This window comes from Alternaria dauci, chromosome 1 (assembly GCF_042100115.1).
Source record: "Alternaria dauci strain A2016 chromosome 1, whole genome shotgun sequence".
NCBI classification, from domain to species: Eukaryota; Fungi; Ascomycota; class Dothideomycetes; order Pleosporales; family Pleosporaceae; genus Alternaria; species Alternaria dauci.
This window is the reverse complement of record NC_091272.1, coordinates 3111202-3122934: the sequence shown is the minus strand read 5'-3', so window position 1 is coordinate 3122934 and position 11733 is coordinate 3111202. Positions and strand designations below refer to the sequence as shown.

The 11733-nt window shown below is 50.3% G+C and overlaps 3 protein-coding genes across 3 annotated transcripts; 2 read left to right on the top strand and 1 right to left on the bottom strand.

Annotated features, from left to right (window-relative positions):
• Window positions 1-5593: 5593 nt before the first annotated feature.
• ACET3X_000968 (uncharacterized protein) lies at window positions 5594-8611 on the top strand (the record flags this gene model as incomplete). The annotated part of the gene is made up of 4 exons (XM_069448322.1): window positions 5594-6029; window positions 6090-6231; window positions 6313-6962; window positions 7599-8611. The coding sequence occupies 4 exons, from the start codon at window positions 5594-5596 to the stop codon at window positions 8609-8611; spliced, it is 2241 nt and encodes a 746-aa protein (XP_069311210.1).
• A 227-nt stretch (window positions 8612-8838) lies between these two features.
• Window positions 8839-10437, top strand: ACET3X_000967 (uncharacterized protein; the record flags this gene model as incomplete). The annotated part of the gene is made up of 1 exon (XM_069448321.1): window positions 8839-10437. One exon carries the CDS (start codon window positions 8839-8841, stop codon window positions 10435-10437), a length of 1599 nt encoding a protein of 532 aa, XP_069311209.1.
• A 202-nt stretch (window positions 10438-10639) lies between these two features.
• Window positions 10640-11478, bottom strand: ACET3X_000966 (uncharacterized protein; the record flags this gene model as incomplete). Its single annotated transcript, XM_069448320.1, has 5 exons — window positions 10640-10675; window positions 10729-11108; window positions 11158-11227; window positions 11304-11399; window positions 11458-11478. The coding sequence occupies 5 exons, from the start codon at window positions 11476-11478 to the stop codon at window positions 10640-10642; spliced, it is 603 nt and encodes a 200-aa protein (XP_069311208.1).
• Between the last annotated feature and the right edge of the window lie 255 nt (window positions 11479-11733).

The window sequence follows — 11733 nt, the reverse complement described above, 5'->3', positions numbered from 1 at the left end:
CCTCTCCAGCGCATATCTTCACAACTCGAATCCCGCCTTGCAGACTCGGATCCACCTATACAGGATTATCGACATCCGGTTTTCAGCACCGTCTGCCGCCTGGAAATTGATGTTGAAGACAGCATCTCGGATTCAGATATTTCTGAGTACGATATAATCAGCCCAGTTTTCAGCCAAGATACATGGGTGGAGCTTTCGAAACCTCCGCATTGCACCTTTGACATGGCGTCTATCAGTGGTGATGAGAGTGATCAAGAAAGCGACGAGTCTTATCGTGGGCCCTATTGGACGGAGACTCCTACTGCATGTGCCGACGATACTCAATGGAATTACAACAGAACAGACACGAGTATGGTAGAGTGGCCCACGGTGCAAGAGGCGGAGAGATCGGAACACTCTAGAGGCGGCGAGAGTCCAGGCCCCACGGCGGATGATGATGGCTTCCACTACTGGGATGGTGTTACCGATTGGTTTATGTGATTTCCTGTTCGCTGGTTCGATGATGGCCATGCTTCGTGTTGGGGGTGCTGCGATCATGGTAGTCTGGGTTTGAGGGTCGATAGGAGTCTGCTTGTCCTGTTTTCTTTATGTCTCCAGAATCTCTAAACCAACGGTCCGCGTACCCGGCGCTGCGTCTGCGTTCACTCTGATATTACATATTGCTGCTTTCCGAAGCTTCAACATATGCACATGAGCCGACCGCAGGTATTCGGGCTCTCTATAGCTTTCATTAAAACATATCAAACAATAGACTGATCATCTAGGTATCCCTGAATACCTTCCTTCAAATTCTTTACATAACTCATCCCAGAGTAACCACCCGCCCTTGTCCGACTTCGCGCCGCCTTTGTCTGCAACTGGACTCCAACACGCTTGCTTCCTCCCATCGTCAACAATCGAGCGAGTTGTAGTTGTCTTTGTTCATTATTCTTCTCCAGATATCCACTTCATGTAACATAGTTAGGACGATCCATAGCTAGTACCTGGGATTTGGCATTAGGCCGGGTGATATTCGACAGGGACGAAAATTTGGTGATAATATCACGATTCCGATTCTGTTATTCGAAAACGTTTGGTGTCTGCCTTGGGATGCCGATGAGCGACTCACAACTCCCGGAACACCATCGCCACCATAGCCAACGAACCATATATGAAAACATATATGTGTTATCATCGTCTCTTGCCTGAGGATGCTCGTTTCCGTCCTATTTTGGGTTAGCGCAGGTCGCTCATCCAGGAAGGCTCGGAAGCCGCACCCGCCTCCCGCTTCCTCACAAAACACGGCAGGATAAGGTCTAAAAACCGACGTTGTAGTGAAAGCTACCCGCAGCTCTCCACTCGGAGAATGTCTCGTTTGTAGTTTCGAAGAGGACTTACACCGTACCAGTTTGTTGAGACATGTTTGTCTGGGGCTCGCTTTCCCCTGTCGCCAATCAGGCTCTGGCTACACGCATCATCGTGGCAGTTCACAATTCTGGGTCCTGTGTTTCCGGACTATCATCAGTTCATCTCGAGCGTTTAAATCGTCTCTTGAATCCGCAGAGATCCTCGGCCACGGGAGTTGCCTAATGGCGCGTCGCACGGCATCCTTCGTGCTTCGGTTGTACGCGCCATCAGCGAATGAGCGAATGACTTTCGTAGCCGCCCACTTGGATGGATCACAGACTGTCTCAGCCTTGCTGTGCCACTGTCCCGTCATAGTCTCTTCTGTCGCTGGGTGATCCTTCCCTGTAATCTTTTCATCTCCAGCTACCGTCTCCGCTCCTTCTGTCATGGAGGCTCTTAGCGTAGCAGCCAGCATCACCTCAATCATTCATATCACTACTGAAGTTGTCAAGCGGCTCAATGATTTCAGGGCAACGGTCGAAGGCCTACCTAGGGCACTCAAATCACTGAGCGTCGAACTTCCAACGCTAATCAACTCTCTGAAGCGCATTCGGCAGGCTATCGAAGACGGACGTGTGTCTGAAGACAGTCGGCAAGCGTTAGCGCCTCTTGTCAAAGACTTTGAGTTCCAGATTCATTCCCTGCTAGACATCATACTCAAGATGCGTCCAAGTGTAAATTCGAATACAGCCAGGAATCTCAAGGCTCTAACAAGCTTTCGTTATGACGCCGAAGTAAGGCATATAGAACGCGTCATCAGAAACTATGTGTCGACTTTGACGTTGGAATCTGTTATCGCGGCTGATGGCAGAGAAATCATAGGTATGTTAGTATAGTTCGAGATGAACACCTAATGCATCAATTTGATCTGGAACCTAACCTCTCCCAGATCCGCGAACTCTGCCTATACCGAGATTCATTTGTCCTTTCGGGAGGGATCTCGATTTTGTCGAGAGATCCATCCTTGCTGAACTCTCTGCTTCAAGGGGGCCGGGATCGCGCCACGCACTTGTAGGAGGAGGTGGTATCGGGTATGTACATGATTACCCTATAGATATGGCCGCACGCTAGACGATCTATTGTGTGGAGCGGTGCAGCTACTAAAATACGGAATAGGAAGTCTCAAATTGCAATCGAATACGGATACAGAGTTCAACGGGACTTTCCAAGCACGTGGGTCTTCTGGATTGATGCAGAGAATGTCACAAAAATGGAAGAGGGATTCCGAGAGATCGCAAAAGCCTTGCGCATCTATGGTTCAAGTGATAGAGACGCAGATGCCTTTAGCCTCGTTTATGACTGGCTGCGTAACGAAGCAAACACAACATGGCTAATGATTATTGATAACGCGGACGACAAGGACGTATTCACCCATCGGCCACCGAAGTACGAAGGATCCGATCAGTCAAAGGAGATAAGAGAGTTCATACCGCAATCTTCAAATGCATCGGTTTTGGTGACTTCACGGAGCCGAGACGCCGCCTTCCAGGTCACCTGCAATTACAAGAACATTAAGATGGTGGAACCAATGAATGAAGCGGAAGCACTCGCCCTTCTGCAAACGCAGCTTAAAGGCAGCCATGGGAGCGAAGACATGAAGCTACTTGTCAAGACTGTTGACTACATACCGCTCGCCATCACCCATGCAGCTGCCTACATCAGCAGACGTTCATTGACGATACGAAGCTACCTACAGGAGCTTCAAAGCAAAGATGAAACAGACGTGAGCGTCTTGGAAGATGACATCCCACAACTGCGTCGAAGTGCGGGGCGGTCTAGCTCAATTATCAAGACTTGGAAGATTACGTTTGAGTATGTTCGCAAGACTATACCTTCAGCTGCTAGACTCTTGTCGCTGATGTGTCTATTCGATCGACAGGCAATTCCGCAAGCGCTTCTCCAAGGGCAATACAGCAGCATGACTCTTGTGTCACGAAGTACCCACAAACCATGGTGGAGGAGAAGACCTCATATGCGTGCAAAAAAGAAAGAGCAGCACTCGATACCGTTATCCGAGACACTTCCTTGCAATTTCGATAATGATTGGCTTACGCTAAGGGACTTCGGTATGATCAAAGTGAGCAAGGACAGGAAGCACTTTTCCATGCATTCGCTGGTCCAGTTCACGACAAAAAGATGGCTCATGGAGAATAACGAGCTCGATATCTGGAGTCAGAAATTTATCGACATCCTGAACAGCAATTTCCATGACTCGGAAGACGGCTTCTTCAAGAAATGCGAGCCGCTCCTCGCACATGCGTGTGCTGCAGTCCCGTATCTGCCATCTAGTGCTGCTATCGAACCCCTTCGTGCATGGGCATCACTCACAAGGAAGGTTGCTTGCTACTACGATCAAAGAACCGGGGTTGAGATAGCCCAGGACTTGTACCGGGTTGCAGCTGAAGCTTTTGAGATAGCACTGGGGCCGAAGACTCCAGAAGCACTCAAGTGCCGCACTCAACAAGCGCTCATGCTCTTTCAAATGGACAGGAATATCGCATCGGAAACTCTTCTTCGTCGCATCCTCTCCTCACGGCAAGAAACTCTTGGTCATGAAGATCATGACACGCTTGACACCATGGACCAGCTAGGTGACGTGTTAGCTTCACAGCGCCTTCACTCAGACGCAGAAGTATTACATGTGCAAGCTCTACAAACTCGACTGCGCAAGTTCGGTCCCGCGCACCCCGCCACCCAGGCGTCTCTCATCAAGCGTGGATTTTTCCTCTTAAGAGAAAGTCGTTATTCCGAAGCATACACCACCTGGAAGCAGGCTTTTGAAGCCCGTAACACGACACGTGACACTACCTGGGTCACACAGCTTGACCTAGTTGGTCTGAGTTTGGAGATATATAGTCCACTGTCCGATGGGGAGCGCTTTCTACGAGAGTCGCTTTCCTAGAAGGAGCGCATGTTTGCGGAAGAAAATGATTCCACGGTGCCTAAAGCCGCTGCAACATTAGCGCGTAATCTACTTGCCCAGGAAAAGTACACAGAAGCAGGACTCCTCCTGCGTCGCGCGATGGCCTGGTACGACACACACAGTCTTCTGAGTAACCCGATACGCTCCCAGATAATGACTGATCCAGCTCGTACTATTTCACCAACGAATAAGCTTGAAGAGGCAGAAGCGTTGGCGAGAGCGTGTCTGTCGGTACGATATGAAACAGCTGGACCACAAGCCCGCGAAACTTTGGAAACTATGTGGATCTTAGCTGGTGCTCTCAAGAAACAAGGCCGCTATCTGGAAGCCTTGGAGATGTATCGGACCTCATACCGAGGTGCTGTAGAGACGTTGGGAGAGGGGCATGCGGATACGAAAGACTACAAACATGATTTTGAGGAGCTTAACCAAATCGTGGTCCAGAAAGCCCGGTAATGGCAGAAGAAGAATGGAATGTAGCGACGAGTATGCGGGCAAAGGAGCCCAAGTGCTCGGTGCTGGTGCCTTCCGGACAATCTCACCAAGGAAGACCAAATATGAGTGGGTCTTCGTCCCCACTTCATGATCGGAACAATAGTCCACAGCGAAGGAAAGGAGATAATCTCTTGGCCTATATGAAATCATTTTCAGATAGATGTCATGTGAGACGTAAATAATGCAAGGTAGTCACGGGAAAGTGATGACAGATTGCTGAATCGGAACGCATGTGACGAAGAAATCCGGGTATGTGCATGTCATCTAGTGTAATAAGGCCTCAGCGACTTGGAACATGTGGGATTTGAAACGAAAGCAAGAGTGAAGAAGAAGGAACCTCATACTAGAGAAAGGAATATGTTCAGGCTATAAGAAGATATCCGAGCATTGCACCATTCACTTCGCTTGTCAACCCACTCATTAGCGTAACCCCGCATTCACACTACTCAATACAATGGAAACACCAGCTCCTGCAGCCTGCAACCTTTTGAGTCCGTAATTCAAACGAAAAATCTACTCTCGTTTCCCCTTGCATCCTACTGCTCAGCGCGAAAATCGACGTAGCAATTTTCCACCGCGGCGGCTGCCTAATAGCGGTTGTACGCGCCATCAGCCACTTACTTTTGCCGCCACCCCATGTCGGTGTATCACATCTTGTCGCAGCCTTGCTGCGCCTTAATCCTGCAGGACTTAATCAGGCTTTCGCTTCCCGCTAATTGTCTCTTACTGCCTGTCCCTTGCCTGATATTTCTTTGTCTTCAACTACTCTTCCTTTCCTCCCACATTGCCATGGCGGAATTCGCAGCTCTTAGTGTCGCTGCTAGCATTCTTCAGGTTATCGATATTAGCGTCAGGGTTGCTGAGCGTCTGAATGAATACCGTAAGAAAGAGGACAGTCTACCGACTGCTTTCAAACATGTCAGCACCAGATTACCCATCTTCATTCTTGCGCTTCAGAACACGAATGCAAAGATGGAGGATATGACAGATGAGGCAAGGAGAGCATTAAAGCCAGCGATCGAGGAGTGCTTCAGTCAGATCAAGAAGCTGGAGACGATAATTAACAAGGTTTTGTTCAAACCTGGCGACAGAGGAGCCACACGTGGCTGGAAGTCGATTAAAAGCGTCCGATACGACAGCGATGTGAGCGACCTGGAGAAAGTCATCCGGAGATATATGGAGGCCATGGATTATGGCCTGTCGAGCATGGCACTAAATTCGGGCAGTACGTGTATAACATTCTTCAACACCCTCCCAGGAACGTAGGCTAATGTCTTTTCCACAGCTGAGAAATCCTCACCACAACCTATAAGCACTTGTCCGTTCGAGCGAGAAGCAGACTTCGTGGAGCGAGACATCATGTCCGATGTTATGACACGATGTGAACCCGGATCAAGGTCGGCACTGATAGGTATTGGAGGCGCTGGGTACGTGCTCGAGTGATGCTGGCAGCAGATGATCCTGTCAACCGTGATGCAATGTAAGGCTTGCACTGACATCTGTTTTAGCAAGTCCCGCATAGCTATCGAATACAACTATCGCATTCGAGAAGCCGCACCGGATACTTGGGTGTTCTGGGTGACATTCGATACGCCAGCAGGTGTCGCTCAGGGCTTCCGGAAGATAGCAAAGGCAGTCGGTCTTCGAGGCTGGGACGAGAAAGCAGTAGACATCTTTACCATGGTCCACGATTGGCTCAAAGACGAATCCAATGGCCCATGGACTCTGGTCCTGGACAACGTCGACTCTGTTGACGTTCTGAGTGCACCTGCTTCAAGAGTAACATCTAGCATCGACAATGCTTCACCCATGCCGCAAATTCGGGACTTCATCACCACTTCAACAAAAGGGTCTGTCCTCGTTACATCAAGGAATGCCGAGGCTGCACAGATGATCACCGGAAACCGCGCGTACCATATTGAGGTCGATGAGATGAATGAGTCTGAAGCGATTGCTCTGTTGAAAAAGAAGCTCAGCATCAAAGTCATTTATACCGAAGCCGAAGCTGCGGAGCTTGTCAAGTCGGTCGATTTCATGCCATTAGCAATATCTCAGATTGCGAAAAACATCAACATGGACTACCCACGCCTCACGCTTTCCAAAGCCACCGAGAGGATAAAAGCGCTGAGCGAAGAGACAGCGCAACTCTTGGAAAAAAGTGCGCATGAAACAAGTCGGGACACCAATAGAACGAACTCGATCGTCAAAACTTGGCACCTATCCTTTGAGTACGTGCGTCAGACATATCCTTCGGCTGCAAGACTTCTATCGCTGATGTGTTTGTTCGATCGACAGAGCATTCCGGAAACGCTTCTCACCGGTCAATATGGCGAGGTAACCGCTTCAGCACCCTCACTTCAGCCCCGCCTCGATTGGTGGAAGCGGATCAGACGGCTGCGATTAGATTCAAGTCGGCGCCAGCGTGTGGCTCAGCAGAGGGCAACTGGCAGTAAACCAGTTACGTCTGCTTGTTTCGACGAGGATTGGAGGGTACTCAAAAACTTTGCGCTTATCAAAACGAACATTGACGGATGTCATTTCAGTATGCACAGGCTAGTGCAGTACACTACCAAGAGGTGGTTGGAGATCAATGGAGAGCTGAAGGCCTGGATGCAAAGATATATCTCCATCATCAGGGATCACTTTCCAAACCCAGAACACGACAACTGGCAAGTCTGCCAATACCTCTTCCCGCACGCTCAGCAGGCCGCTAGGTACCGCCTAGAAGATAGAGCGATGCTTTTGACGTGGGCACCCATTATCCAAAAGATGTCACAATTTGCATACGTGATAGGGGACCATCACTCAGCAGAGGATCTGAGTCGCGCGGCACTAGCAGCACTGGAAGTGGTCAAAGGTCCCCATTGTGAGGACACCCTTTGTAGCTACCACCAACTTGGCCTAGCGATTGGGGTTCTGAATCGACATAACGAATCGGAGAAGATGTTCCGAAGAGCATACGAAGGCAGGCAGGCTTTGCTGGGTTTTGATCACTCGGACACACTAGAGAGCGCAAATCAATTGGGAGCACAACTAATCATGCAGAAAAAGTACGAAGAAGGCGAGGCCATGCACATGCGCACGATTGAAGGATATGAAAGAGTTTACGGACCTCGCAGTGCCAAGACGACGATACTCCTGGCCATACTTACGTTTACATACATGGCCCACGAGCGTTTCGAGCAGGCTACGGTGATGCATCGAAAAGTACTTACCATACAGAAAAGAGATGATGGCGAAGAAGCCGACGATGCGTACGAGGGCTTGCGTTGTCTGGGCATTTTGCTTATCAGGCAAGGCAAAGCTGCCGAAGCTGAGACTATCCATCGTCAGGTTGTGGAGGACACGACGAGAAGGCTGGGACTTTACCACTCGGAGACAATCACGAGTGTGAGTTTTCTGTGCGAAGCCCTCGTCAAGCAACGCAAGCTGGACGAGGCGGTGGCGCAATACCGCAGCGTCACCGATATCTACACCGACCTCGATAATAAGGAGGCGCAGCAGAAAGCCTTGTTGGCCATGAATGGTCTCGCTGAGACGCTTGTTCAACAGGGCCATTTCGAACAAGCGGAAGCCGTTTGCCGTCGCTTCGTTTTAGAGAGTGAAAGACTGTTAGGAGCTGATCACTGTGATATCTTGATCGGTGTCCGTACACTTGCAGACACCCTCACCAAGCAGGAACGATATCAAGAGGCTCTAGTGTTGTATGAACGGGCTTACATCGGCATTGAAAAGTGTTGTGGTGCAGATAGTCCTGACACGAAACTGTTTCTGGACGATTTCAATAATGCAAAGAGGAACATTTAGCCTCTTGTCGCGTTTGTTGCACCCTTTGCCTACTCGCACTAGTGCATATCGTGTATACCTCATTCAGCCACTAAGGAGCGCTTGCTCTGTTGTAATCAAAAATTCATCTTGGCTCTACCAAAGACATGAAAAGTGTTCCATGTAAATGGCCTAAGAGCATGACGTCAGCCAAAGTGAATGTGACTGAGGCTAGAACAAACGCCATTGTGGGAGCGAAACGAAAACCCATGGGCCTCGCACCTGACCCGAGCGCTCCAATTCCCTTTCTCTTAAATAGCAACAACACGAAGCGCCAAAAGCGATATATTCGGCTCTATACCACCTTCAACTCTCGGTACCAGCTTTTCGCTGCTGTCAACCTCAACTTTCTGCCACCAAGTCGCTTTTCAATAACCAAGCCTACACCTGTCTTGGGCGTGCAATCGCAGGTTATGGCGGCGCTGCCAAAGAAGATCGAACCCAAAGCCTCCGCGCTCTTCGTAGCATACGAAATCCTAATCTACAAGCACTGGCGCAAGACCGTCCTCGGCGTTACCAAACTGGATGATGACGACCTCCTCCTTCCCACCGCGTTCGAATACATGGACTTCCTAGAGTGGCGCACGAAACAGCGCGCCAAACGTGATGGGTCTGCGGATATGGAAGACAAGTCGCCAGAAGCAGGGTTTGCAGGATTTGTACTGGCGGAGCGTTGCGGACACCCAATACACCCTGGTGATGCCCGTCTAGAAATTCAAGACCCGCAAGAGGATGAGTCCAACGAAGAGGGCAAAGAGCGGAACAAGATCACCTGGTGTCCGATGTGTACTTTGCAGATCCATCTCAAGCTTCTAGAGAAGCTATGGGACAAGTGGTTGGATTCTGGCGGTCCTTGGCGTATCCTGCCTCCTGGTGGTACTGGTGAGAATTTTCAGACTGCAAAACGTGCATACTACAAGCGAAAGACCGATTTTGTCAATGAAATTGGCAAACTGGACGACATCGCGGGCTCAGAAGCTTCGTGGGAGGCCGCACACCCCGCTGTGGACGTCGAAGTCACACGCCCGTATAACGCCAGGACAGCCATGAAGGTGTATGAGAAGAGCGTTCAGTCTCCTGAACGCGTAGCGGAATTTGATCCGACCGCTCTCAGAACGCCAGCCCGTAAGGGTGAAAAGAAGCGCCTCTCTTACTCACCAGACACACCGGAGGATACTCGGCATCGTGCAAATGGCCTTTACGCTCGGAGACACCCTAGCTACGACCCCGAGTCTCCATATCGCTGTCCGAAAGACGATGGATGGGCTGAGACCTCGTTCAATAACGACTGGGAGTACAATGTACGACAATGTCGGCTTTTGTTGTGCGATAAAGATCCGGCTAAAACAGATGTCGCCTACTGTGAGCTCACTGACGATCATTCTAAAGATATGCTCATCAAGGGTATCGAAGAATGGTTCAGTATGATACAGGAGGATTGGAAGGGGCCTTGGGTTCAGATATTGCTTACCACAACCGACTTGTTTGTTGTTTGGAAAACCCCACCTGACACCGAGGAATCTGATACTGCTTTCAACAGCTGGGACAGGCTCGAAACGCTCTTCGGTTCTAACCTGGAGGCCCATGCGCGGCGAATCGGCGATCTTACAGATGCTGATATCGAGGAGATCCAAGGAGAAATCGCGGGAAACTTTTTCGACCAGAGCTCTGTCGCATCCGACTCTGACTCGGAAACGGATGAACAAGTACACGAAGGATCGGATCCTATGGATCTAGAAGAGGACGAAAATGATGTGATTGTTAACATCGTCGGGCAACAACACCAGCCTGATCACGCGACGCTGTAGGCTACCAGAACGAAGAGTTGTCGGCCTAACGAAGTAAGTGAGCGCTAGGTATTGGGCGCAACTAGCATACACGTGTACCTAGAAATATGGAATGTATTGTTCGTACAGGGTGCAATCGACATGCAGCATTACTTGTCTCGACTATGAAGTCCTGTTGTGAAGGCCGTAATAAGACCAATAAGCCAGCAAAGCGACTCCCACATCACATGACGATGCAGCACGAGTTCTGCTTTTTAGCCTGACAGGGGTGTTAGCATCCCATTGTGTTCCTTTGGCGTATTCCTGACATACCTGTGTGTAGAACATCTTACTCTGGGCGCTCAAGCCGTCACTCTTCTGAACCAGGGTATCAATCTTCTCTCCGCGCTCCAAGACACTCTCGATGGTCTTGTGCAACACAATCTTGGTCTCGTCCAACTCCTTCTGGATCTTCATGATGCTGTCTGCCTGTTGTGGGTCCTGATACTTTTTTATGTAGTCCTTCAGCTCGGGAAAAGACATTTGCGGGGTGTCCTTTGTGGCGGAGGTATAGGCGGATTTGGGGTATTTGGAAACAAATTCATCGACGACTTTGGAGAGAAGCTGGTGAGCGACAACATTGGGGTATTCGAGATCGGTAATTATGATGCCGCAAACGCCTGCTGAGCGGCTGTAGGCGTGGAAGACGTAGCCTGACCGCGCTGTTAGTCAAGGAGCACGCATGAGTGCCATGTGCCGTACCTTTCTCTTCCACACTTTGTCTTTGGCCTGGCTTCGTTCGTTTGGCGACTTCGCCCGCAAAGAAGGACATCTGCACATCCCATCAGCCTGACTGTCTTTCCCCTGCTGCTATTGTCCTAGGCCATCTGCAGGGTCTTGTCACGTACGAACTGGCTGACGCTTCCTTGTGTGAAGCGGCCGTAGGAGCTGAGCTCGCGCTCAGCTGTCAGCTCGACGATAGGTTCTGCCTCGTTCTTCCAGACCTACATGCACTGTTAGCGACTCCAGACAGTTTCTGGAAGGCGGTGAGGAGGTACCTACACCAATGTAAAGGACCTTCATGTTAGCGGCTTGTGGTGTGAAGTTGCAGGTAAAGGTGCGGGTGCAGATGGGCGGCAAAAGAGAGTGTACTGTAGCAGGTGTGGGCCCTGCTATCTGGTCTCGAACCAGGTGCCTGCGACGACAGGGTAGCGCGTCATGTGTCGGGCCCGCGCCAGCAAGGTGTGGCGCTCCTGATTATGTCATCGCGCTAATGCGCGGGGGCGGGGCAACTCCAGCCGAATGGAGCCCAGTCATTCATCATTGATTCTGCCCAGC